The sequence below is a fragment of the Akanthomyces muscarius genome, chromosome 1 (assembly GCF_028009165.1).
Source record: "Akanthomyces muscarius strain Ve6 chromosome 1, whole genome shotgun sequence".
NCBI classification, from domain to species: Eukaryota; Fungi; Ascomycota; class Sordariomycetes; order Hypocreales; family Cordycipitaceae; genus Akanthomyces; species Akanthomyces muscarius.
In genome coordinates, this window is record NC_079241.1 from 3,351,546 (window position 1) to 3,375,566 (window position 24,021).

At 54.1% G+C, this 24,021-nt stretch overlaps 10 protein-coding genes across 10 annotated transcripts; 5 read left to right on the top strand and 5 right to left on the bottom strand.

The window, feature by feature from the left end:
- Positions 1-1,465: 1,465 nt before the first annotated feature.
- Positions 1,466-3,224, bottom strand: LMH87_006111 (uncharacterized protein; the record flags this gene model as incomplete). The annotated part of the gene is made up of 3 exons (XM_056203945.1): positions 1,466-2,024; positions 2,108-3,111; positions 3,162-3,224. 3 exons carry the CDS (start codon positions 3,222-3,224, stop codon positions 1,466-1,468), a joined length of 1,626 nt encoding a protein of 541 aa, XP_056059350.1.
- A 2,148-nt stretch (positions 3,225-5,372) lies between these two features.
- On the top strand, positions 5,373-6,622 carry LMH87_006112 (uncharacterized protein; the record flags this gene model as incomplete). The annotated part of the gene is made up of 2 exons (XM_056203947.1): positions 5,373-5,654; positions 5,717-6,622. 2 exons carry the CDS (start codon positions 5,373-5,375, stop codon positions 6,620-6,622), a joined length of 1,188 nt encoding a protein of 395 aa, XP_056059351.1.
- A 552-nt stretch (positions 6,623-7,174) lies between these two features.
- Positions 7,175-8,235, top strand: LMH87_006113 (uncharacterized protein; the record flags this gene model as incomplete). The annotated part of the gene is made up of 5 exons (XM_056203948.1): positions 7,175-7,252; positions 7,311-7,784; positions 7,836-7,964; positions 8,045-8,128; positions 8,176-8,235. 5 exons carry the CDS (start codon positions 7,175-7,177, stop codon positions 8,233-8,235), a joined length of 825 nt encoding a protein of 274 aa, XP_056059352.1.
- Positions 8,236-8,846: 611 nt separating this feature from the next.
- Positions 8,847-9,618, bottom strand: LMH87_006114 (uncharacterized protein; the record flags this gene model as incomplete). The annotated part of the gene is made up of 3 exons (XM_056203949.1): positions 8,847-8,996; positions 9,060-9,384; positions 9,440-9,618. 3 exons carry the CDS (start codon positions 9,616-9,618, stop codon positions 8,847-8,849), a joined length of 654 nt encoding a protein of 217 aa, XP_056059353.1.
- A 670-nt stretch (positions 9,619-10,288) lies between these two features.
- On the top strand, positions 10,289-12,893 carry LMH87_006115 (uncharacterized protein; the record flags this gene model as incomplete). Its single annotated transcript, XM_056203950.1, has 3 exons — positions 10,289-10,328; positions 10,388-12,180; positions 12,231-12,893. 3 exons carry the CDS (start codon positions 10,289-10,291, stop codon positions 12,891-12,893), a joined length of 2,496 nt encoding a protein of 831 aa, XP_056059354.1.
- A 687-nt stretch (positions 12,894-13,580) lies between these two features.
- LMH87_006116 (uncharacterized protein) lies at positions 13,581-14,802 on the top strand (the record flags this gene model as incomplete). The annotated part of the gene is made up of 4 exons (XM_056203951.1): positions 13,581-13,599; positions 13,702-13,764; positions 13,854-13,972; positions 14,035-14,802. 4 exons carry the CDS (start codon positions 13,581-13,583, stop codon positions 14,800-14,802), a joined length of 969 nt encoding a protein of 322 aa, XP_056059355.1.
- A 192-nt stretch (positions 14,803-14,994) lies between these two features.
- On the bottom strand, positions 14,995-15,789 carry LMH87_006117 (uncharacterized protein; the record flags this gene model as incomplete). The annotated part of the gene is made up of 2 exons (XM_056203952.1): positions 14,995-15,401; positions 15,483-15,789. 2 exons carry the CDS (start codon positions 15,787-15,789, stop codon positions 14,995-14,997), a joined length of 714 nt encoding a protein of 237 aa, XP_056059356.1.
- A 956-nt stretch (positions 15,790-16,745) lies between these two features.
- On the bottom strand, positions 16,746-18,146 carry LMH87_006118 (uncharacterized protein; the record flags this gene model as incomplete). The annotated part of the gene is made up of 4 exons (XM_056203953.1): positions 16,746-17,417; positions 17,483-17,716; positions 17,787-17,891; positions 17,964-18,146. 4 exons carry the CDS (start codon positions 18,144-18,146, stop codon positions 16,746-16,748), a joined length of 1,194 nt encoding a protein of 397 aa, XP_056059357.1.
- A 1,696-nt stretch (positions 18,147-19,842) lies between these two features.
- On the top strand, positions 19,843-21,614 carry LMH87_006119 (uncharacterized protein; the record flags this gene model as incomplete). Its single annotated transcript, XM_056203954.1, has 4 exons — positions 19,843-19,962; positions 20,034-20,104; positions 20,161-20,274; positions 20,348-21,614. The coding sequence occupies 4 exons, from the start codon at positions 19,843-19,845 to the stop codon at positions 21,612-21,614; spliced, it is 1,572 nt and encodes a 523-aa protein (XP_056059358.1).
- Positions 21,615-22,048: 434 nt separating this feature from the next.
- LMH87_006120 (uncharacterized protein) lies at positions 22,049-22,926 on the bottom strand (the record flags this gene model as incomplete). Its single annotated transcript, XM_056203955.1, has 2 exons — positions 22,049-22,603; positions 22,672-22,926. The coding sequence occupies 2 exons, from the start codon at positions 22,924-22,926 to the stop codon at positions 22,049-22,051; spliced, it is 810 nt and encodes a 269-aa protein (XP_056059359.1).
- Between the last annotated feature and the right edge of the window lie 1,095 nt (positions 22,927-24,021).

The window sequence follows — 24,021 nt, forward strand, 5'->3', positions numbered from 1 at the left end:
GAGCGAGGCTCATCAGCGAACGGGAGAAACGTTGTAAATAGGCACGTACGAGTAAAGCGAATTAGGCTGAAGAAACGTGGCTGTTCAAATATTGACTATCTTGTGCTCCTCTATTCTGGATTCTCTCTAGAAGATCGATGTTCTATCTTTTTGTTATTGTCGATAGCGATGCGATATCTAGGTAGAGCTGAGCCAATGAAAACGAGGTCCTCCACCCTCAGAAGGAATATATTAGTATTCAACGTTTCCAGGTCAAAAGATCAAACCTCGATATTTCCGCTCCAAGTTTTTCCGCGGCCTCAGATACTTGCTCCATGACGGCTTGCGCCATCTTGGACATGCTTCATCACGGGCCTATATTTATGGTAGTATAGTTCTCCATGTCCCTTGGACGACGAAAGCAAAGCCGCCCAGCCATCCATCTGTAACACACAGAAAAGTGTATTTCGTTTTTCTTTGGTATACCATTCTGGGGCCTCAAGGCGAAAGCACGTCATGGGCAAAATGATTTAGTGGTAAGTGTAAAGAAGACTGAAGAGCAAAAACGATCTTCAGTCTCTTGTTGCGATGGGAGGAAGAAAATTGGAGGGGGAGGAGGGCTGGATTGGCCCTTGCTGTCTTTGGCGTGCCTGGCAACGTTGCGGCTTGGGTTTCAAAGTACGAACTACCAATGACGCCCTGACTTGCAGGCAGACTAGATGACTCAAAGTGCTGCACATCGCTGGAAGGCTTAATGCATGGTGAGTCTTGCGATGGGGACATGCATATTTATGCGTACGCTATCGTCCCGGAGAACTTGTGCGAGCATGCAAACTTATGTGGTAGTCTAATCTCCCCTGAATACGATATCTCATAAAGTGATTCACCAGATCGTTGCCTTTGTTCGTCTGTGGACGATACGAAATGCAATCATGAAGTGTGTAGACATGCGAGGCGTGCTGCTGGAACTGCGCCGTAATTACGAGACTAGTGGATTCAGCAGACCAAAATCTTCGAAAACCGAGAGTACATCATCGACAACTACAGAAATCGCATATTGACTTTAGTTTCTGGATTTTTCTGTTGCATTTTCCTGTCGGTATCGTGGCATAGGGCAACTAGCTGCTGTGCTGGTACGCACCCTGAAGCCGATAATGTGATGTAACCGCCTATTCTTCGAATCTCCCCCCCCGAAAAGTAAAGCAATTGCTAGCGTTTGAGCCTATAGAGCATCCGGGTCTGTATCTGAGTGCCCCAAAACAATTACCGTGACGCCCTCGCCAGGGCGCACATGCTTCATCACAGACACGACCTCTAGAAATTTGTAATATTTCTTGGAAGGGAAAACACATCAAGGTACTTGAAAGGTTAAACTAGTATGCTCGAAGGATGCATAGGACGTACCATGGCCGAGTTGTTAGGCAATAGGAAGGCCAAAAGTGAAAAAAGAAGTACATGGCTGCCGAGTCATCCAACGGCATTTCTGCTACTCATGAGCCTCAAGAAACCTCGCCGATTCGGGTAGAGGAACCACTTTTTCCAGCTGATTCTTCAACGCCTTTCCCATGGTTCCACGCGGAATCTCATCACAGAACAGTACCCCTCCCGTCGGCGCCTTGTGCACCGCGAGTTTGGAAGCGACAAAATCGACAACCTTTTGCGCAGTCAGCTGCGCGCCGGTACGCCGAACAACGTATGCCAGGCACTCTCTGTCCTTTTCATCATCTCGCGCCGTCGTCGATGTCACCAGCGCGTCGGTTATGTCGCCGTGCTGCAGGAGCACGCCTTCCACCTCGGCCGGCGCGACCTCCTCGTACCGAACCTTGAAGATCTCTTTGAAGCGTCCTACCAGCTTGAGGAGTCCGCTCTCTGGGTCCAAGACACCTTTGTCGCCGGTGCGGAACCAGCCCGGCTCACCGGGCAGAAACGCGGCTTCGGTCGCTGCTGCGTTGTTGTAGTATCCGCTGAAGCAGGCCGCGCTGCGAGCACACACCTCGCCAGCGGCACCGGGCTGTACCTCTTGCAGAGTGTCGGGATCCACGATCCTTTGCACGTTAACCATGTTTAGTACACTGCGATCGTTGATGTGGTACACCCGTTCTGGTGGGAGATAAAGCACAGCACTTACCTGAGGCCCGTTGAAGGCGGGGGCCGGCCAACGCAGCCAGTAGCCCAGTTGTCATCGATAACGCGCGAGGTGATTCCAGGCAATTCCGTTGACCCATATCCAGTTGTCATGATTGCTTTGTCGAGCAGGATCTTCCGGAACATGTCGACTGTTTCTTGACGACTCGGCGCGCCTATAAACGAAACCTGCTGCAACGAGGACAGGGACTGGCGCAGGTCATTCTCCGAGTTGAGCATCAGCGCAATCATGTCCATGAGACGCGGTGTAATCATGGTGGCGCCTACTCCGAGCGACTGAATTTTATCCACGACAGTCGCGGCGTCCGAGGCCTTGGTGACGCAGACAGGCAAGCTACCCAAGCAAGCACGCGTGTGAATCAGCGCGCCACTGACGTGAAACATGCCAATCACCAGTAAGAAAGGCTTGTCTGAAGACGGAAAGGCGGCAACCATGTCGGCTCTCACCGACGATGCCTGGTGGCTCATGACGGCCGCCTTGACGGACCCCGTGGAGCCGCTGGTGAAGAAGCGAAACGCTTCGCGCGTGGCCGGGTCCTTGCCCTCGTTGGCATTGCGGAAGCTCGCCTCGTCGACACCGCCGTCGTCGATAATGTTGCTAAGGCTCGCCTGCGGACCGATATAAGGCGCCAGGCCCGGGGGGTCAAACACGAGAACCATGCTCAGCGGCAGGCCCAGGCTCTGGACCGTCGCCAGCGCAAGATCCAGAAACTCGGGCGCGACAAAGAGCCACTTCAGCCCAGCCGCTTGAATGGCGGTGGCAAGCTCGGCCTGCTTGACAAAGGTCGGGATGCCAGAGTACACGGCCCCCGCGGCGACGGCGCCGTCGCCGAGAACGTAGTAGTAAATGTCGTTTTCGCTGAGAAGACCGACGCCATCCTGGTCTGCGACGCCGAAACGCTGCAGGCCGACGGCTATACGCTTGACCAGGGAGATGTACTCGTGCCGCGAGATTTGGCGGTTCGGACGGTCGGCGTCCACCAAGATCTGGGGTACCCTCGTCAGCGTGCGAACATGGAATGTTGTGTGGCACATACCGGACGAGAATCCGTGGAGCCAGTTTCCAGTTTCTGAGAAAAGATGCGTGTTATGTAATCCATTTTTCTTTAAATGAATGCAATGACACTGGCAAATTACCAAGTGAGCAAAGATGTGGTGTCGCGAAGCTGCTTGTTGCTGATATATACGAATTCTGCTGCCTTGTGTAAATGCGAAAGTCCGGTGCAGGCAGCAGCGTCAAGCCCTGAACACATTCAAAATGGTTACATTCTGCGACGAAAAAGCCACGGCGAAAACTGCAATGTCCGTGGGATCATCTACAAAAGTAGCTATATTACGACCCAGCCGTCTCCAGTAAAACATGGTACCCCGCACGGCGCTACTGCTGACATTTGTGATGTCAAGATGCCAGGTTGTAGCTTTCGTTTCGTATTCGAGTCGGCGGTGGAAGGACAGCACTATTTCATCCAGATACTGGCAGATCTGACTAAAGAAATCAAAACAAGCTTTGTCGGCTGTGTAGATGTATCGCGGACCTCAGCGTCGATGGCGTTGTGCCAAGTACACCGGTGGGGTGGGCCCAGCAACAAGTTGGGATTCTGGACGTGAGGGGCATCGTGAACGGCTCTGGCTGGAGGCTGGAGCGGGCTCGGCATTTAAAGAAGGCGGCAAGACCTGTAGCTCAGTAAAGCCTCATGGACACCCACTCTCCATGTTTGCGACTGAACCACCAACTCAGTATTCAACTCGGCACCTCCACGGGCCGGAGTACTGTCGGACGCAGCTCTTTTACCGAGGACACAAGTCTCATATGTACTGGCATTCTCTAGCCTCGTTATTGTCCAACCCACCCTCCCAGCTTCAGAGCGGGTAGATGCGGTGTTGGATTTTGTACGCGGTGCCTTCCGAGTCACTGGTAGCTGGGTAGTAGTAGTCACTAGTCTAACTCCTCGGAAACTGGCACGAAATTGGACTAAAAAGATCTACCGCACCAAATAGATTGTGGCTGCCACACCTCTGGCAATGGCCTGGAATTAAAACCTTCAAGGTCCTCTGTAGACCGTCTGGGCTGCCTATTTGGCGACCCTGGACGGCGCATCAGGCTAGCAAGGCTTCGGCCAAGAGTTACATTGCATCAGGGCTGCAGCATACTGCCCCCTTATTCAACGGCACTAGACGGCGCATCTCTCCCGCCGCAAATCACTTCTATCGTGTGGCAGTTTACTGTATCCTGGTGAGTAGTCGGTACTCTGATATAGGTGCTGGATACCGCTTCTTCGGAGTATTTCGGAGGGGGCAGGGATTGGACCCGTTCGCTGTCATTTTTATAAATAGTGTGCTGTTTCTCAAAGCCCCCAAGCCCTCAAGCCCCCAGCACTGTCAACGGGCCGTGCTCGAGATGTGGTGGCTTTTACCCCAGGGCCTCCAATGCGCCATTTCGAGCGGATAAGAGGAGGCCTGCGATTCCTTTCTACAATAGGAAGTTGACCAACGGACAAAGAAAGACGTGATCATTGCGCAAAGTGGCGCCCCCGTCGAGGATTTCAGCTGCCAGATAAAGTCGATAGCGCCGAGATTCAGGACGGCAGGTGGACTGCCAATTGGACAGAAAGAAGCAGGTCGTGCGCCGTGATGGGGGACTCGGGGCATAACGCTAGCATGGGGAAGCTGGGGCGCCAAGATTTATGCTTATTCTCTGCTTGCCCGTAGGGCCCATAGTGACCCCCAATAACATGCCTCCCAGCCTGGGGAGCATAACATCCTTCATTCCCGATTTGGCAGTTCATTTGGGACACCGGCCAGTCGCTGCAACCCGACGTGCTCCTCGGTTCTGGCTGGAGGCTTGGCGCAGTACAGTTTGGCCTGCGATGAGCGGCGTATGGGTGCTGCGAAAGAGGAGAGTTCGTTTTGGTGGTCTTAGATACCTTCCTAGATTGTCACAGATCATTGTCCTGCATCGCTTGGCATCAGAGTCACTCGTTGTCTGTTCGCCGTTTACAGCCCATGAAGGCAGCATCATCGCGGCCAGCTGCTGTGTGAAATAGGAAGGTCAGCTTCTCGCGCAAGTTTCGCAGAAAGTGGTGAATATGAAAGTTGTGACAAATCTAAAATGATAGCTGTGATGCTTGGCAGTCCTTGTCAACTATAAATACCCCCAAAGGGCCAGTGTTCCAATCATCGACATCAACCTTCAAACTCATTCAACTCTTCTTCCCATTCTCACTTCTCCCTAACAAGACACCATCAAAATGGTTGGCTTCAAAAGCTTCGCCGCCCTCTTCCTCGCGGCTCTTGGCGCCGCTGCCCCTACTCCTTCTGGCGGCAAGTACATCATCACGCTCAAGGATGGTGCCTCTGCTGCCAAGGTCGAGTCTCACCTGCAGTGGGTGAACGAGGTTCACGCCCGCAGCCTCGGCCGCCGCGATCTCAACCTCAACGGCGTTGAGAAGACCTACGAGATTGGCAGCTTCAACGGATATGCTGGCAACTTTGACGCCGCGACCGTCGAGGAGATCCGCAACAACCCCGAGGTATGTCCAGGACGAGACACTGCACCGTGAAGTCAAGTAACATGAAAGCTAACTCGCAACAGGTTGCTGAAGTTGAGCTGGACCAGGAGTGGACTCTGTATGACCTGACAGAGCAGTCCAACGTTCCCCACGGCCTGGCCACCATCTCGCACCGCGAGTCCGGCTCCAGCGACTACATCTACGACAGCAGCGCCGGCCAGGGCGCTTATGCCTACGTCGTCGACTCGGGTGTCAACATTGACCACGTCGAGTTCGAGGGCCGTGCCACCCGCGGCTACAACGCCGCGGGCGGCCAGGACACCGACACCCTCGGCCACGGCACCCACGTTTCGGGCACCATTGCCTCCAAGTCCTACGGCGTCGCCAAGAAGGCCAGCATTGTGTCCGTCAAGGTCTTCTCCGGCCGCACCGCTGACACCTCCGTCATCCTCGACGGCTACAACTGGGCTGTCAAGGACATCATCGCCAAGAAGCGCCAGTCGCGCTCCGTCATCAACATGTCGCTGGGCGGCCCCGTCTCGTCCGCCTTTGACCGCGCCGTCGCCAGCGCCTACCAGCAGGGTGTCCTCAGCGTCGTCGCCGCCGGCAACGAGAACCAGGACAGCAGCAACGTCTCCCCCGCCCGCGCCCCCCAGGCCATCACCGTCGCCGCCGTCAACGCCGACTGGAACCGCTGGGTCTGGAACTCGCAGCAGGGCTCCAACTACGGCTCGCCCGTCGACATCTACGCCCCCGGTGAAGATGTCCTCTCCACCTGGATCGGCTCCAGCACTGCCACCAACACCATCACTGGCACTTCCATGGCCTCTCCCCACGTCGCTGGTCTGGCCATCTACCTTGCCGTTCTCGAGAACCTAAACACCCCCGCTGCCGTCACCAACCGCATCAAGGCGCTTGGCACCAAGAACAAGGTCATTGGCAACGTCGGCAGCACCGTCAACCTGCTGACTTACAACGGCAACGAATAAGTCGAAGTACTCAGTGGTAGTTGGACGAGACTTTGCTAGTATATATATATAACGAACATCCATGAGATTATATAAATGAATATTTATTATTTTGTCCAAAGTTTGCCCACGCACTGTTTCCGCCATACGTGGATTCAGGGCTTGAGTTACTATAAGAGCGCACAGTTACTGTGAAACCCTAGTATTACGCGGGAATGTTCATTTACAAGTATTATTTTAAATGACCAATGAATCCATGCCAAAGAAATCCTTTTATAGGTTCGTGCCCTTGACTCGCGTCGTATAAGTACGAAGTACGGGGTCATCCCTACTGACAGCGGGCGATATCCACCAATGTGACACCACACGGAAACCTTGTCCGACTCCCTCAAGCTTCAACCTGACATCAACTCTATACTTTCATCATGCTGAGCTAGCGCCTGCCTCATCTCCCAGGAGCTATCAAATCCGCAATTATAATAGCGACCAGTGTACGATATCGATATTTCAGAGCACAATTCTGATAGTCGAATTATCGCGCCACTGCCTACAAGACTTTTGTTAATAACCACAATGAAACGAGCTGTGGGCCCGTTGGACAAGCGTAGGACAGCAACACGCTGCCAAGCTTGCTCTAGAAGACGCATCAAGGTCTGATTGAGATGGCCATCTTTCGTTGAAGCATTATGTGCTGATATCATACGAATAGTGCGAGGGTGGCTATCCGTGCAAGTATTGCGTACGGACCAACAAGCCGTGTGAACTACAACAGCCACTGGCGACCGACGTCAAGTTCGTCGCCGTCGCCAACCCTGTGCAATCGTGTCAAACGAATCAGCTTGGTGCACATGTTTACAAGCACAGAGAAACGCTCTACTTGGACCAATTTGCATCGTTCATGCAGCGATGCCAGTTCACCAGAGGGTTTGCCTCGGTGACCACGAACCTCGTCCACCTCATGCAAGAAAGCCCGTCACTTCGAGATGTTGCTACGGCCATTGGCGCGCTTGAGGCCAGCAGGCGGAGCTCTGTCATTTCGTTTCGCGGACACGGGTCGCCTGGCTATACTGCGCTCAGCTTGTACGGCAGATCGATAAAAGCTCTGCAGACTGAGGTTACAAATATTGTCTCGGTTCGTCGCGAGGACACCCTATGGAGCACGTTCCTACTAGGACTGTTCGAGGCATGTGTATAGATTTCGCCCGCACGCTCATCATGTTAACATACTACAAAGCTGCTGTCGGAAACAGTGGGAGACCGGTGGGCTCAGCACATGCGCTACGGCACGTCCAGGTTGCTGCAGCTTGCAGGGCCTACCGAATCTTTGTCTTCTCTCCACCAAACACTGTTTGAAGCATTCCGAGTACTTGAAGCGACCAGAGCGGTCATGTACGGCGATGGCACGTTTCTCTCACAGAACGCATGGCTTTCCTATCACCCAAGTCCGACTACAAAAAGAAGTGGCATGCCAAATCCGATGACCAGTATGGATACACTCATAATTCAAACTTCAGCATTCAGTCACCAGTAAGTTGGACTAACAAAAAAACTTGGCCCGTCTGACCGATTTACAGATTGTTCGAGCGGCTGAATTGTGTCCCAGAGCACCTGAGATCAACAGATCCGGAGATTGACGCTCTCGTCAGCGATGGAATCCAGATTCAGCACAAGCTCCGCTGTTGGCATGATGACAATACTCCGTACTCGAGCTTGGATTCCTACGTTCAACTGGCTTTTGCGAATTATCACGCCCTCGAACTGTTCCATTGCAGAAATTTTACCTATCATTCCTGCTGGACGAACAAGACAGTCCCGTCCTTGACGCAAAGCGAGATTGAGGCACATGTATTGTCGATATTGCGTTTGTCCGAGCAGTGCTTGGAGGCATCGGTCATTCCTGGGGTGACACTACTCTTCCCTCTGCGGATGGCAGGGGCAAATACGCTTCCAATGGAAAACCGGACAAAGGTTGTTGACATCCTCGGGCGAATACATCAATCAGGTTTCATTGTGTCGGAAAGAATAAAAGTTGACGTGCAGGAGCTTTGGGGATTTCTGGCAGCGCAGAATGGTTCGGTTCAAAAAATTGAATAGTACTGTCTATGTTGCATAACTCAGACGTGCTGTGCTGTGCTATGGAAGATGAGCTCCAGGCAAGGCTTGCACAGGGATCCGATACAGAAAATTGGCACACCCAGGCTTCTCTCTATGCGTCTGCATGTGCAACAGTAAGCTCGCAGTGCTGTCAAGCAGAGGCGGCCCCAACTTGAATATTGAAGTATTCGGTAACGACTCGGGTTCGCAGTCTAGGGGAAAAGTAGTTATATCCAACCATGACATTGCAGTTGTTAACAAAAATTGTCACCGGAATCACACCTTGATACATGATGTTCCACTGCCAAAGGTTATCGTTAGCTCACGTCTACATCAACATGCCAAGTGCGACCAAGATACTTACCGCTGCCACGTTGTTTTCAGCAAACTGCCGCTGAACTAGACCTCCAAAGACGGCGCCGGATTTGACCAGCAAGTCCTTCTCAAAGATGGGAAAGTTCGAGTCGACGTAGCCCCTAAACACATCGGGCTTGGTGGAGTTGCCACTGTAAGTGGTCAGGGTGTTGTCCACCAAGCCTTCTTTCGTAACGTTGGCATAGTTGAAGTACGACGACGCCAGGCGACCGCCAGCGCCGTTATCGGTCGCAAACGCTTCGTCGACTTGGACAAAGCCCTTGGATGGCGAGTTGTTGATGAAGCCAGTCGTGATGTGGGACAGATTCTGGTTCCTATGAGCTCTGGTCAGTCCACGCGTCCGACGGGCTTTACTGCTGAGCGGCTTACCACTTGTGCTGAACAAAGTTGGTTCGGTACTCTGGCTGAATCAAAGGGGGCTCGGGCTGCTTAAAGGAGGCGGAGAACTCGACCATGGAGGAGGGGAAGGGGGGGCAGCTCGGTGCGGTTGCCCCCATTCCTGCCGCCACGGCGACCAGTGAAGCAATTAGGCTCTGGTTGGGGCGCATTTTGAAGTTTTGATGATGTAGAAGGAAATGTAGAATGTAAATGCTTTTCTTTTGTTCTTGTGAAAATTTGCCTTTCTACGTCGACAGCGTCCTGCCTTTATACTTTAGAACACCATGTAAGTCGGAGCTTTACAGAGAACAGCACTGCCTCGGACGACGCGTGTCTTGAGCTTGTCATTCTCCAGTGCGTTCAATCAATTCTTCTTTTGGAACTGCGTATATCCTTGCTTCCTTTGAATCTCTTGCGAAGCGGCTTCACCATTAATTGGCCAGTGCTAAATTTGGCCCGTGTATAAGACCGGATGCGAGGACCTGAAGGGCCCTAGCCGCATTAGGAAGCAATCGAACGCACCCAGCTCCGCGAGTCGTGGCCACCACAGTCGAGCACTACATTCTACGCTCCTCAAAAACGGAGCAAACACTTTGATTTAGGTCGTTCAAGGTACTCCCACTCGTGACTAGTCAATAATGGGCAGTAACTCAACTATCAATTATTATAATAAATCGCATCGATATTATGTCGAATGACCATGGTCCATTGTCGTGGTCGTTGCCGCCCCACTTTTACGGGATGTGCTGAGTATCTCGGCCAAGTGTCGCATGCTTCAGAACCAGCATCGCAAAACCATTGGATAGGCGGCAACTTTGATCGCCAGGTCGCAGAAGCAATATGAGCGTGGCGCTGACGGACCCATCGTCGCTTGACACAGGTACGTTAGAAACACGGCCCCAAGCCGCACCATTCGGCAGCTGATTGTTAGGGGGGCAGTCGACTATGACCCCATAGGCCACCTCAACCTGCTCTTCGCGCACCCTGCCTCGGTATCGTCTGTCAACCGCGTCTCGCAGACGCTCCAGTCTCAGCAGAATGATCTGGCGGCGGAGATCAGTGCGCTAGAGTCAGCGCAGGCCTACAAGCCCGACTCGAGCCTGGAGCGCATGCAGTCGGCTCAGACGGAGCTTTCGCAGCTCTTTCGCAAGATCGAAACCGTGCGATCCCGCGCCATCGAGACGGAAGAAAACATCACATCCATGACGGCCGACATCAAACGACTCGATGGAACAAAGAAGAACCTTACGCTGAGCATGACAGCGCTGAAGCGTTTGCAGATGCTAACAACTGCGTACGAGCAGCTCCGCGGGCTTGCCAAGACACGACAGTACCGCGACTGCGCAGGCCTGCTGCAAGCAGTGTTGCAGCTTATGAAGCACTTCAACAGCTATCGCAGCATTGAGCAGATTGCCACGCTGAGCCGCGAGGTTTCGGAGCTCCAGCGCGAGCTCTTGGAGCAGGTGTGCGAGGACTTTGAGATGGCTTTTGCCAAGGCCGAGGTCTCTTCCAAACGCGGGATGCTTGTCGAGGCTTGCCTGGTCATGGATGCACTTGGAGATTCGGCAAAGTCGCGACTCGTGACGTGGTATGTCAACACCGAGTTGCGCGAGTACCGCCAGGTCTTTCGAGGCAACGACGAGGCCGGCAGCCTGGACAACATCGGCCGCCGGTATGCTTGGTTCAAACGCATGATGAAGACACATGAAGACGAGCATGCCGTCATCTTTCCGGCGCATTGGCAGGTCAACGAGGTTTTGGCAACGGCATTCTGCGACGGCACGCGGGACGATTTCAAGGGCATCCTGGAGCGCAGCATGCGGCGTACCGACGGGGCAAAGGTCGATGTGAATCTGTTGCTGTCATGTCTGCAAGAAACGCTCGACTTTGAGCAGAGCCTCGAAAAACGCTTCTCAAATGAACCGCGGGCGAGCATCGATACCCTGAGCTCTACAGAAGGAAAGACATATGCTTTCAGCGGTCTTATATCAGTCGCATTTGAGCCATACCTCAGTCTATGGGTAGACTCACAAGACAAGCAGCTGGCCTCAATGATACCGAAATACAGAAGCCAGCCATTGATATCAGCAGACGACGAGTTTTCGCCACAAGCGGTGATACAGTCTGCTATTGAGCTGTTTCACTTCTACAAACTCACCCTGTCGCAATGCGCGAAGCTGTCTACTGCCGAGCGGCTGCTTGATCTGTCGAGAATATTGGCAAAGTACCTCGACGAATACGCGCAGCAAGTCCTGCTACATAAACTACAGGCCTCTGGCCAGGCTCTTCCGCCAATTCAGGACTGTATCTTGGTGCTCAACACAGCTGACTTTTGGCATGTCAACACAAATCAGCTGGAAGAAAATATAAAAAAGCGCATAGACCCTGAACTAGTAGGCAAAGTTGATTTATCCTCGCAGTCGGACGCCTTCCTCGGTGTTGCCAGCGCATCAGTATTGGCCTTGGTGCAGCTTGTGGAACAAGATTGTGAAGGTGTCTGGCGAGAGATGAAGAATACCAACTGGAGCACTATGGAGACTGCCGGTGACCAGAGCTCCTATGTTGGGGAGCTAGTTAGGCATGTCAACAACAAGACGGAAGAAATCCTGGCTGTTGTCGGCAAGCAGCAGTATGCCAGGGCTTTCTGTGACAATCTTGTCGAACACTTGGCAACCAACTATATCAACAACATTGTGCAATGCCGGCCGATTTCAGAAACCGGTGCTCAACAGGTATGCATCGAAGTTTTCCGCTTCCTTCGGCCATGGACTAACAAACCTAGATGCTTGTGGACAAGTACGCGCTCACAAAGTCTTTTGGCCCGCTGATATTGTATCACAATCCGTCACCAACACCTCAACCGCCTCCCGCTGGTTTTGTTAGAAGAGTAGAGCAGTCCATGGGCCGCATAGATCCACTGCTCAAGACGCTGCAGATCCGACCGTCGCCCCCCGAGGGTCTCGTGCAAGCCTACCTCATTCATATTGGCGACAAGTCGGACACCAACTTTAGAAAGATCCTGGAGCTCAAGGGCGTACGCAAGTCAGACCATGCGCACCTGATTGAGCTCTTTGGCATCCACCGCGAAGGTGGCGGAAACGACAAGCTCGTACAAAGCTCGCCGCTTCTGACACCTCTCATGGCCACAACGTCGACCTTATCCAGCACCACGGCGGTTGGAGGCACCATGAGTGCGGCTGCAGCACTGACCGGAGCTGCGACGGGCGGGCGGGGCTTTGACGCCGGGGCGCTGGGCGAGAAGCTACTGAGCGCGGCCCGGGATATCAGCACGGCGAGCACGGCGATGCCGAGCGGCTCGGAGAAGGCCACGATAAACGAGAACCTACGAAACTTTGGCAAGTTCTTCAGGCGAGATATTGGTGGGCTCGGCGCCCGGTTCGGAAAACGGGACGGGAGCATGGGTGCCGAGGGAGAACAACGATGAGTCGGGCCGGGACGTTGTTGGTACATAAATGCCCGTGTCTCACGGTGAGCATAGCAAGGCGATCTTGGCAGCTGCTTGTATAGAATAATGCAACTTTTTTTCTTTGGAATGCCGATGGTCCGGGATCATGCACTTCTGATGTCAGTCAAGCAGCGTGGTGCGGATAGTGGGCTGTGGCATCATGGGCAGCTCGACAGATGCCAGATGCCGAGCAGAGTGCGCAATATCTGTGCATCTGCCTGTGAGCGCTGAATAATTATAAAAAGAATAGAAGAAGAATAGCGTCATGATGGAGTTGCCATTTGGAATAAAGGCAATGACGCCATGGCTCTGCTCTTCTCAGATACATTGACGATTTGTCAAGCCGAGCTGCTGTCCATACAGTACTGGCTGCCCCACCACCCCTCGCTCAAGCTCGGAGGCGCAAACTTGAATTAGTCAACACTCACGCGCCGCTCCAGCCCATTACCCGCGATTCGCCGTGCCGCACCAAAAGAGGCCCATAAAGCCCTCTTCTCTCTTTTTCCTCTTCTATTATAAAGGTGCAACACCGCCAAACTGTTTTCCTCGGCTTTTCGACGGCCGCTACGCTCCAGCGCCGGATTCTCTCTTGCAGCAGCTGCCACTGTCACCACCGCCTTCAAATACCCCCCCGTCTCGAAGCCAGTCGAACTAGGAACAAGAGCCATGCATAGCAAGGTTGTCAGTACGTTTTTATGACCGAGACGGACCTGCGCACGGCCGACGTGCCGGAGCCAGATGGCATAGGGACATTCGTGTAAGCTAACGTTGATGGCCAATCTCGCAGTCATCGGATCGGGCCCGGCTGCCCACACGGCTGCCGTCTACCTGGCCAGAGCAGAGCTGAAGCGTGAGTTTTTTTTTTTCTTTTTTCTTGTTCGATTGCGATGCTCATGGAGCAGAAGAAGAATGCACACAATGTACTGACAATGGCTGTAGCTGTCCTCTATGAAGGCTTCATGGCCAACGGCACCGCCGCTGGTGGCCAGCTCACTACGACGACCGAAGTCGAGAACTTTCCTGGTTTCCCCAAGGGCATCATGGGCCAGGAGCTAATGGTATGCAGTGATCTGATCGCCACAAGAGTCCATCAGCCGAATTGGTCGCTGACAAACTGCAGGACAACATGCGCGCGCAGTCTGAGCGCTTCGGCACTGAAATCGTCACCGACACCGTCACGAAGCTCGACCTCTCCTCGCGGCCGTTCAAGTACAGCACCGAGTTCAGCCCCGAGGAGACGCACACGGCCGACGCCGTCATCATCGCGACGGGCGCCTCGGCGCGCCGCATGGGCCTGCCCGGCGAGGACAAGTACTGGCAGAACGGCATCTCGGCGTGCGCCGTGTGCGACGGCGCCGTGCCCATCTTCCGCAACAAGCCGCTCTTCGTCATTGGCGGCGGCGACTCGGCCGCCGAGGAGGCCACGTTCCTCACAAAGTACGGCAGCCACGTCACGGTGCTGGTGCGCCGCGACCAGCTGCGCGCGAGCAAGACCATGGCCAACCGCCTGCTGGCGCACCCCAAGGTGACGGTCAAGTTCAGCTCCTCGGCGACGGAGATTCGCGGCGGCGACGACGGGCTGATGTCGCACATTGTCGTCAAGGACAACGCGACGGGCAAGGAGGAGGTGCTCGAGGGCAACGGCCTGTTTTACGCCATCGGCCACGACCCGGCCACGGCGCTCGTCAAGGGCCAGATGGACATGGACGACGAGGGTTACATTGTCACCACGCCCGGCACCACGCTGACGAGCGTCACGGGCGTCTTCGCGGCCGGCGACGTCCAGGACAAGCGGTACCGCCAGGCCATCACCAGCGCCGGCACCGGCTGCATGGCGGCCCTCGAGGCGGAGCACTACCTTGCCGAGCTGGAAGCGGGCGGCGAGTGACTAGATGACGGCGCGATGAGAGGGAAGAGTATGCTTTGAATAGAAAAATAGCCCAATTTAGACTTGAAAACTACAAGATAAAGTACAGACATGGATATATGCAAGAGCTGTGTGACAGATGTCTTGTCAACGCTGACGCCATGAAAAATACATGTATGCATAAAGACAAAACGATGCCAACGTTGTCGATGCTCACTGCCTCGTCTTGGGCCACCTCCAGTGCATGTTGGCGCCGTCTATGCCCGCCAGCGGGTTCCCCTCGCCGTGCGTCGCGTTGCCGTGCTGCTCGTCAAAGCCGCAGCGCTCATAAAAGCCGTCCATCTTCCACGAGCTGATGACGGACGCGACGACGCCCTCGGCCTCGGCGCGGTCGAGCCCCCACTGCACCAGCCTCTGCCCGACGTGCTTGCCCTGAAAGTCCGGGCGCACCGTCAGCGACTCGAGATACCACGACTCGGCGCGGTCGCCGCTCCAGGTGCCCTTGAAGCACGGGTAGGCGCGCTCGATGACGTTCTCGCGCGCCGGGTCGCACGCGCGGTTCGGCCACAACCAGGCGTGCACCCTCATGGCGGCGGCCGACAGGGGCATGAGCAGGTTTCCTGGTTTTCAGAAGTTTTAGCAAGTTTCATATGCAAGAAGAGTCAAAGTTGTGAGCTGAAGGGTAAGTTGTCAAGACGTACGAGGATCCAAGGTCCAGCACTCGAGCTTCCGTCCCCCTTCACCCAGTCGGGACCACTGCGCCGCGCCGGCAATCACCTCCCGGCCGTCTTCGCCCTTGCTCACGGCGACGAGCCACTTGAAGCGGTAGTCCCAGAAGCTGACGCGGGCGCGGCGCAGCCAGTACAGGTCGACGTCGGCGGGATACTCGTCGCGATGGGGGTGTATGTGCTCGCCAAAGAGGTTGTCGTGCCAGAAGGCCTGGGCCATGACGTGGGCAATCTCTGGCAGCTCCGAGTAACGAGCGTCGCGCAGCACGATTTCGGCCATGATGTTTCAGACCTCAAAGCTGCAACTTTTCTTTCTTTTTTTCTTTTTCTTTCTCTTTTGGTCCCAAGAGCTCTCTCAATGACCAACGACGATGACGCTGCTTGCTACATGCAGTTATGAGCTCACAGTAGTCCCTTACCGTTCACGCTAGTAACTGAGCAGCCGCCACCACGTTTTTTACATTGGACGGAAACTCAAGTTGGAAAGGAATCCGCTTTCTTCTCTTCATCATTTACTCCTGCGGCCGTTCCGGCTTTGGCAAGCCACGTTTTGGCCCACTGCCCTGAAGAAAACGCGTGTGTACCAGTATCAGCATGTGGGCGATGGCTTGGAGCACCCACAGTGGGCGCACAGTGGACGGAGTGGACGGGCAAGCACAACCAACCCCCTTGTCGGTGCAGGGATGTGCCTTTGAGGCCCTTCAGCTTGGCTGGCTGGGCCGTGTTCCAGGGGTGGCGAGATCGCAAGTTCGGCGCTAGAAGACATCCGGTCTGCCAGTTTATGCGTCGGCAGGAAGTGTTCTGTTGCGGCGGTGCGACGTTGGTCGAGGCTTTTTTTTTTTTTGGCGTCTGGTGGATGCGTCGGCCTGTCCCTTTTACCCAGCGCCACCAGCAGCCACGCGCGCGGCCATGTCCAGATTCGAGCTTTGCCTTATGAGCTAAATAATCTTAAATACGCCGAGAGCCTTAATTCCGAAAGTGGCGCTCAAAAAAGTACTGGTACACCGAACACCCTCCCATGTCCCACCTCCCTGTAAGTTAGTGGCCCCAGTATCCCTTGTCAGCGGTCCATGTCACAGTTCGGTTGTCAGAGCCGAGCTCTCTGGTCATTCATGTAGCGCAGCGCCACGACAGCTCTAATTTCTGTCTTATGCTACTTTGGTATAGAAATCTAATCAATCAAGCAAAAGGCTGCGCTAAGGATCCCACCAAGCTCAATCAATCGTACATTCAATCCTATGGCCGATCTTCATACGTGATTTTCCAGGCAATCTCCTTGTTGATAATCATGTCTTGGCTGCCGGTCCTGGAGTTGGCGTCGTCGTCAATATTTTCCCGACTGCTCGTCGCATACGGCTGCGTATCCATTGTCTGATTCGACGCGCGATCCGCCGACCATTCGTGCGCCGCTTGGCCACCACGCAGGTTGCCGCCGTCGCTCGGACGGCGGGCCGAGATGGTCGTGGACACTACGCCCGTGTTTGCGACGGCGGACGCCGTGCCCTTGGAACGGCTGTTGGGGAAAGACCGCATCGCGTACGCGCCGCCCGAGCCGGTCATGGTGTCGTCGTACGCGAGCGGGAACCCCATGCCGATGGAAAAGGACTTGAGAAAGTTCTTCAGGTTCGGCACCGTGGCGGAGATGAGGGACCAGGAGATCATGGCTTGCTGGAACAGCAGGCTGTCGATGACGGTGAACTGTGGCTCGGCAGAGGACGGATACTTGTTGAAATACGCCAGGTGGATGCCGGCGAGGATGATCAGCGGCAGGCGGAAGGCGAACGCCATGATGACCTGGAGCTTGCGAGTAGCAGACATGTTGACCTTCCAAGTCAGCTCAACCATGAGAAGCCAAGCGGCCAGTTCGGTAAAGATGTCAACGGCGGTGATGACGGCCCAGCGTGCACCCTAAACACACGCTCCCGATTAGTTGCCTGATAAAAGACGATTATTAGTACATGGAACGTCCATACCTGACTCGGGCACTGCGTAATGTTTTGCGACGTTAATAACGTATCGGCTCGACAGTTCGCCAGGTACGCCACGCAAGATCCGACTCCCCACAGCGCGCTCACAACCATCATGGCGATGCAGATCGGTCTGCTCTTACCGGTCTTGCGGCCGATGATGCGAAGTATAAGCGCGAGCAGAGAGCATTTCGACAGACACAACGTCAAGAAGCTGAGAATCATGGCCGCCAACGTCGACTGCGGGCACACACGAGGTCAATATGCATTGGTGTTGTCGGGGTGCGTTGTGCATCATGCGCTTATTTACCTTGGAAGACGTCGCCCACTGCTCCGAAGTTGTAATCGAGTTGAACTTGCCAAGGCCATTTCCGAGTCCCACGAAGATGGCAATCGACTGGGCGAGTTGCAAAGCCTAGAAACGCAGCATCACTCCGAGTCAGAACTTTCGAGTTGTCCATTCCTTCAACGGCAGGTTGTGCCTTACCGTTGCTAAAGCGATCAGGAGGTCGTCTATCCCAAACATCTTGTACTTGACATAGGCCCTGGCGGTAGTGACAAGCGAGCTGTAGATGAGGGCCAGGATGGTCACAATCCACAGCTGGCCGGCGTGGTCGCTCAAAGAGACGGGCGAGAACCGCGGCCCGTCGCCAAATACCGCTGCCTCCATTGTGTCAAAAGATGAATCAATTCAGTCGTCAGGAAAAGAGGCGCATTACAAAGAGAAAGAGACGGGGAAAAAAAAAAGAAGAACTCGTAAAGCGGATATCGTTGTGAGACGATTTGGGCGTTTTCCCGCCTGTACTACCAGTACCACTACACTCACGCGAGCGGGAGGGCCAAGCTTGGTATTCTCCGGCTCGCTATTACACGGCAGTGGCAGCAGGGGTCTTGCATTTTATTATCCACTCACTGGCAAGTGCCAGAAGCCTGTCTGCAGCAGAGGGGTCGTTACCGGGACTGTGGAACATCCAAGGCGGACCACCCTTGTCCAAGTCGTCGACCGAATTATGGTGAAGAAAACGGGCCACGGGGGCCAATTTCTTCTGGAACAATAGTCACAATACCAAGACTTGGACGGTTTTTTTCCTCTTCATCGTTTTTTTCTTCTCTCTCTCCGAGCAAGTGAAACAAATAACGTTACGTTGAGCATGGGACGTAGCAGTATGTACGCACAACGAGTGACGATCAGAGCATCACGCAACATCCTGAATATTTGGCAAGATCATCCACAATAAAAAAGGGCAAGTGGCCGGAGTATTGTCACGGCAATGGGGCAAGTATACGCAAGGAAGCCGATAGGGCTAAAAGAAGAACTTCAGAAGGACATAGGCGGATTCGTGTCTCAATTCGCCGAACGAGCTTGCAGGGGCCAAGTTATGCCAGACCCATCCGGCCCAAATTTACGGAACTTGGGAACGTTACCTGTGTGGGCGCAAAGACAGAGACGCAGCTCTAGCGAATGAGAGGCCAGTCTTCTTGTTTCTTCTGCGTAGACTTTTGCTCAAATCTTTTTTTGCATCTTCCGATAACCAACAGCCATTGGCCCGACCTCAGCTCCACCAAGTCACACGAAGCTGTTAGTCTGTTCCAGCATTCCCTTCTTTACTAGATCGGATGTCCCTGGGCTAACGTTAGTGGGCGGGGGCTGGCGCCGTCTCAGGTGCGCATAAACCCAGAATCTACAGTAAATGCCAAAAGAGGAACTAGATAAACGCGAGCTCATGGGGGCACCAGTTTCGGCGAGCTCGAGTTTAACCCCCGTCTTCTTTCTCGTTCCCCGGGCGCGCGGACCGCAAGGGGTTCTTTTCTGCCAGCGAGCGCCCCTCTCGTCCAGGAACGAAAAGAGGCAAGGATATTCGTTCCTGTGTGCCAAGTGCGGAGTATGCCCATATTTTCATTTATATCCTTGACAGAAAAAAGGGTGTGCTACCAGTAGAAACTAACAACCCTTGCCTGCAGCTGCGTGTGGGCTCTCTCCCATGTGGCATCCTTGGGCTACTGGCCTCCACAGAGCTCGGTAGTCCATGAGTCGCCAAAACCGACGCGACCCTTTCCCGGGTCTTTTTTTCTTTCGCAATGTTGGGACCTGAAAAAAAAATCTCCGCTCGATTATTGGAAACAGGGGACTTGACGGGCCAGGGTTGGATGGGTGAATGGCGTGCAGACGGGAGCTCGACACAGCATATTCCGTCGTCCACACGTATTCCGTCTAAAAGCGGATAGCTGTGGCAACACTCCATGTTCCTCTCTTCCTTTGTCCCTTTTTCTTTCAGCTTTTTGCTCTTATCTTTCCGCTTTTGCTTCATCTTCTTTCTTTTCTTCTTTGCAGATCTTTCTTGTTGAACAAAATAAGCGCAGCGAGAATGGCGACCGACGACAAAGGGCTCGACACCAACGTCTACGCCGAGGGCGTCGACGAGAAGAATGGCAATGCCGGCGATCGCCTCGACATGTACCGCATGGGCAAAGCTCAAGAAATGAGAGTGAGTAACAAGAATACCTTGGTGATGGTTTATCTTATGTCGAGAATAATTGTACTGATGGGAAACCGCAGAGAAACTTTCGCTTCTTGTCCATCCTGGGCTTTTCCATGATTCTCATGGCTTCGTGGGAATTCAGCTTGAGGTAAAGCCATTCGATGATATACTTTTAATCGCACATCTCTAACATGGTTTCCAAAGTGTGGCTACTATTGGTCTTGTCAACGGTGGCACTGCTGGTCTGATTTGGATGTTCTTCGTCTGCTGGATGGGCTTCTTTGTGGTCAACACCTCCATGGCCGAGATGGCTTCCATGTGCGTATCTCCCAAACCACATCCTCTTGCATGCAAAACCACAAGTCCGACTAACACACGCTCTCACCTGCAGGGCACCGACATCCGGCGGTCAATACCACTGGGTCTCCGAGTTCGCACCGCCCAAGCACCAGAAGCTCTTCAGCTACCTCATCGGCTGGATGTGCGTCCTGGGCTGGCAGACGTCGTGCGCCTCGTCGGCCTTCATCGCCGGCACCCAGATCCAGGGCCTCATCGTCCTCAACTACCCCGGCTACCAGCCGCAGGCCTGGCACGGCACGCTGCTGGCCATTGCCGTCGCCGCCTTCTCCGTGCTCTTCAACACACTGTTGGCGCGCAAGCTGCCGCTCATCGAGGCCCTGGTCCTCGTCATCCACGTCTTTGGCTTCTTCGGCATCCTCGTCACCCTCTGGGTCCTCTCGCCGCGCGGCGACGCCAAGACCGTCTTCACCGAGTTCAACGACGGCGGCGAATGGGGCAGCTTCGGCGGCTCGGCCCTCGTCGGCATCCTGGCGGGCATCCTGCCGCTCCTCGGCGCCGACGCCGCCGTGCACATGTCCGAGGAGCTGCGCGACGCCAGCCGCACGCTCCCGCGCTCCATGATCATGACTACCATCTTCAACGGCGCGTTTGGCTGGATCATGGTCATTACGCTGTGCTTCTGCATCGGCGGCGACCTCGAGAGCGTCACCAACTCGCCCACCGGCTTTCCCTTCATGGCCGTCTTTCTGAACTCGACTGGGTCCGCCAAGAGTGCCACCGCCATGTCTGTGTTTATTGTCGCCATGACAATCTTTTCCAACCTAACCATGGTGGCCACCGCCTCGCGCCAGCTCTTTGCCTTTGCACGCGATCGCGCTGTTCCCCTCAGCCCATGGTTCGCCAACGTGCCTGCCGGCTGGGACGTGCCTATCAACTCCATCTTGACTACCTTCCTCATCACCAGTCTGCTGTCGCTCATCAACATTGGCTCCACCGCCGCGCTCAACTCTATCACTTCTCTGGCGACAACCTCAATCCTGTCCAGCTACATTGTGTCCATTGGATGCATGATCTGGCGTCGCTGGACCAACAGCCCTCTCCTTAGCTCCAAGTTTAGCCTTGGTCGCTGGGGTCTCGCTGTCAACATTGCCTCTGAGGCCTTCCTCGTTGTCATTTTTATCCTGGCCTTTATGCCACCAAACCCCAACCCATCCGCCGAGGAAATGAACTGGAATATTGTCATCTATGGTGGCATCGCAATCTTTTCCGTCATCTACTACCTGTTTCGTGGAAGACACCAGTACGAGGGTCCAGTTGTTTACGTCAGGGCTCTTCAGCCAGAGACAGCGGCGCCTTGAAATGCTGCATCACTTGGTACACCTTCCACAAAGAGCTCAGCTCTCTTATTCGTCTGTAACATTTTATCTAAATTATACTGATTATATACCAGCTCACTCAAGAGCAGAGATTAATAATAACATCTGTTTGTAGAATTCATGAGAGAGATGTATTTTTGAGCGGCAATTGCCCTATGACTGAGGCGCGCCAATACTAACTGCATTCTTGTACTCTCACAATTTATATTTAAATAATATTCAACTATGTGCAATGCATATATACCATCGTCAACATATGTGCTAGGCTTTTACCATCACCTTGCCCATCTATACACACCACGCTGTACGCCTCGCTTCAACACCGAAACCTCAATATGCAACACACCCATGCAATCTGTACGCCTTGCTTCAACACCAAAACCTCAACATGCAATATCCAACTCTTCATTCATGGCTTAAGCACGGAACTTGTTATACATGCTCTTCGTGCGGGCAGTCTGGCCAGCGGTGAACACGCTACGGCAAGTACCGTAGCTCATGAAGTTGGTGACGGGGTCCTTGCCGGGCATGCCGGGGCAAGAATCGTCGTTCTGGTTGCAGCTCCAGCTGTTGATCAGAGCGGGAGTGTCATCGACCATGTCGTTGACAGCGTCGCAGCCGCCCTGGAACGTGTGGAAGAGACCAAGCCAGTGGCCGACCTCGTGGGTGGTGGTCTGGCCGTTGTTGTAGACGTCACTGCGAATGGTGCAGCCGTCGCGGTAGAACTCGTCTGAGCCTGAGCTGACGTTGGTCGGGTAGTAGCAGTAGCCATTGGCCGACATCTTGGGCAGGAAGTAGAGGTTGAGGGTCTTGTAGTCGCCCTTGTGAAGCTTCTTCTTCATGACCATCTCGTCCTGGTCGCTGGCCCAGCGAGCGTTGATGTTGTGGTCAATGGCCTTGACGGTGAACTGGAAGCCGCGGCCTCGGTAGTCACCGTTCATGCCGCTGATGGTGGAGCGAACATCGGCATCCTAAATTAGGACAGGGACAAGTTAGCAAAGTGAACGATGTCCTGTGTGAGGTTTTGGTATCATCTTACAGAGAGGTAGCCGTCAGCCTTGGAGTTGGAAGTGGCAATGACGTGGATGTACACTGGCACGTTGACGTCGGCAGCGGGCTTCGCGTTGTTGGGCTTCTTGGCCGCTTCGGCCTCGTGAGCAGCCATTTCTGCGGCGGCAGCACGAAGCTCCTCGCTTGGCTCGATGTTGGCGCACTCATCGTGACCTTGAAGAGCAGCACCAAAGACGGCCATAGCCATGGTGGCAGCAACAAAGAGAGACTTCTTGAAAGCCATTTTTAATGAAGCAGAAGAGGGAAGAGATGTGATGGGTACTGATGGGGTATTGCGAGTGCTTCTGATCCAGCAACTCCGAACCTCTTACAGTGGCCATCATCACGCCTTTATATGTTCCCGCCAAGACAATCATGTCGCTAACGGTGATAGTTCGCTCTATCAGCGGCCAACAATCATTTCCTGGCTCCGGACCTAATACGGGAGGAGAGTGTGAGGAGTTCATCAGCTAAAGTAGCGTAGCAACTACCGGCGCTGGCCTGAGCGCAGCTCACCAACATCACCTTCTCAATTCGGGAGGTGAATAGTGTATAACATGGTGGTGATTGCAACTTTAATGCCGGGCGCCAGGCGCCTTTCAGACTAGACAGGGCTTGGCGGCGGGGGTGGCTGGCTGGTCAGATAAGCTCATACATAAGCATACCACATGGGCGCACATGGTTCGCGCCGGGATTATGTGCAGCCATGGCGGGGAGTTAACAGCGAAAGGTGTGCCCGATCTGTTTCTTGTTGCAGAGCTTAAATTGCTGATGAAGGATGCCTCCCCTTCGGCCAAGACCAGCTTTGGTGCCGAACCTTCCGTATCTAGCCTAGAAGGCCGAAATGGTTGCGCATGGAAGTGGAAGGAGTCGCGCATCTTCGCATCCTTCGTTTAATCGTCGAGTCTAGACTTTGTAATTGCCTCCAGTTTCAGGGATGCTGGCTAGCCAGAGTTTATGATTTGTAAGGGAATTTTCGGGTCGGTGTACCTGGAATAGGCACTTGACAATGGCAACTGGAAAGCGAACCCCCACTAATCTATTCTTAGTGTGTCTACGTTACCATTGTTGATAGAACTACCGTCGGCCAGCCTGGCTTGGTGATATAGTTGACGGTTAGAGCTTGTTTGGAGCATGCCGATCAAAGGATACACCGAAAGGGGGGGGCGCTGTCGGTACCGTGAGATTAGAATAAGAGCCGCAACAGCATGCGTTGACAAGTAAGTTTGCCATAAATTAAGGAGCAGTGGACCATCGGGCTCTGCGTCATATAAAGGCGTTTTTGCCTAGTATCGTGCCAACGGGGTGCACGTGCTGGATTTGAACAGTCGTCGAGGCC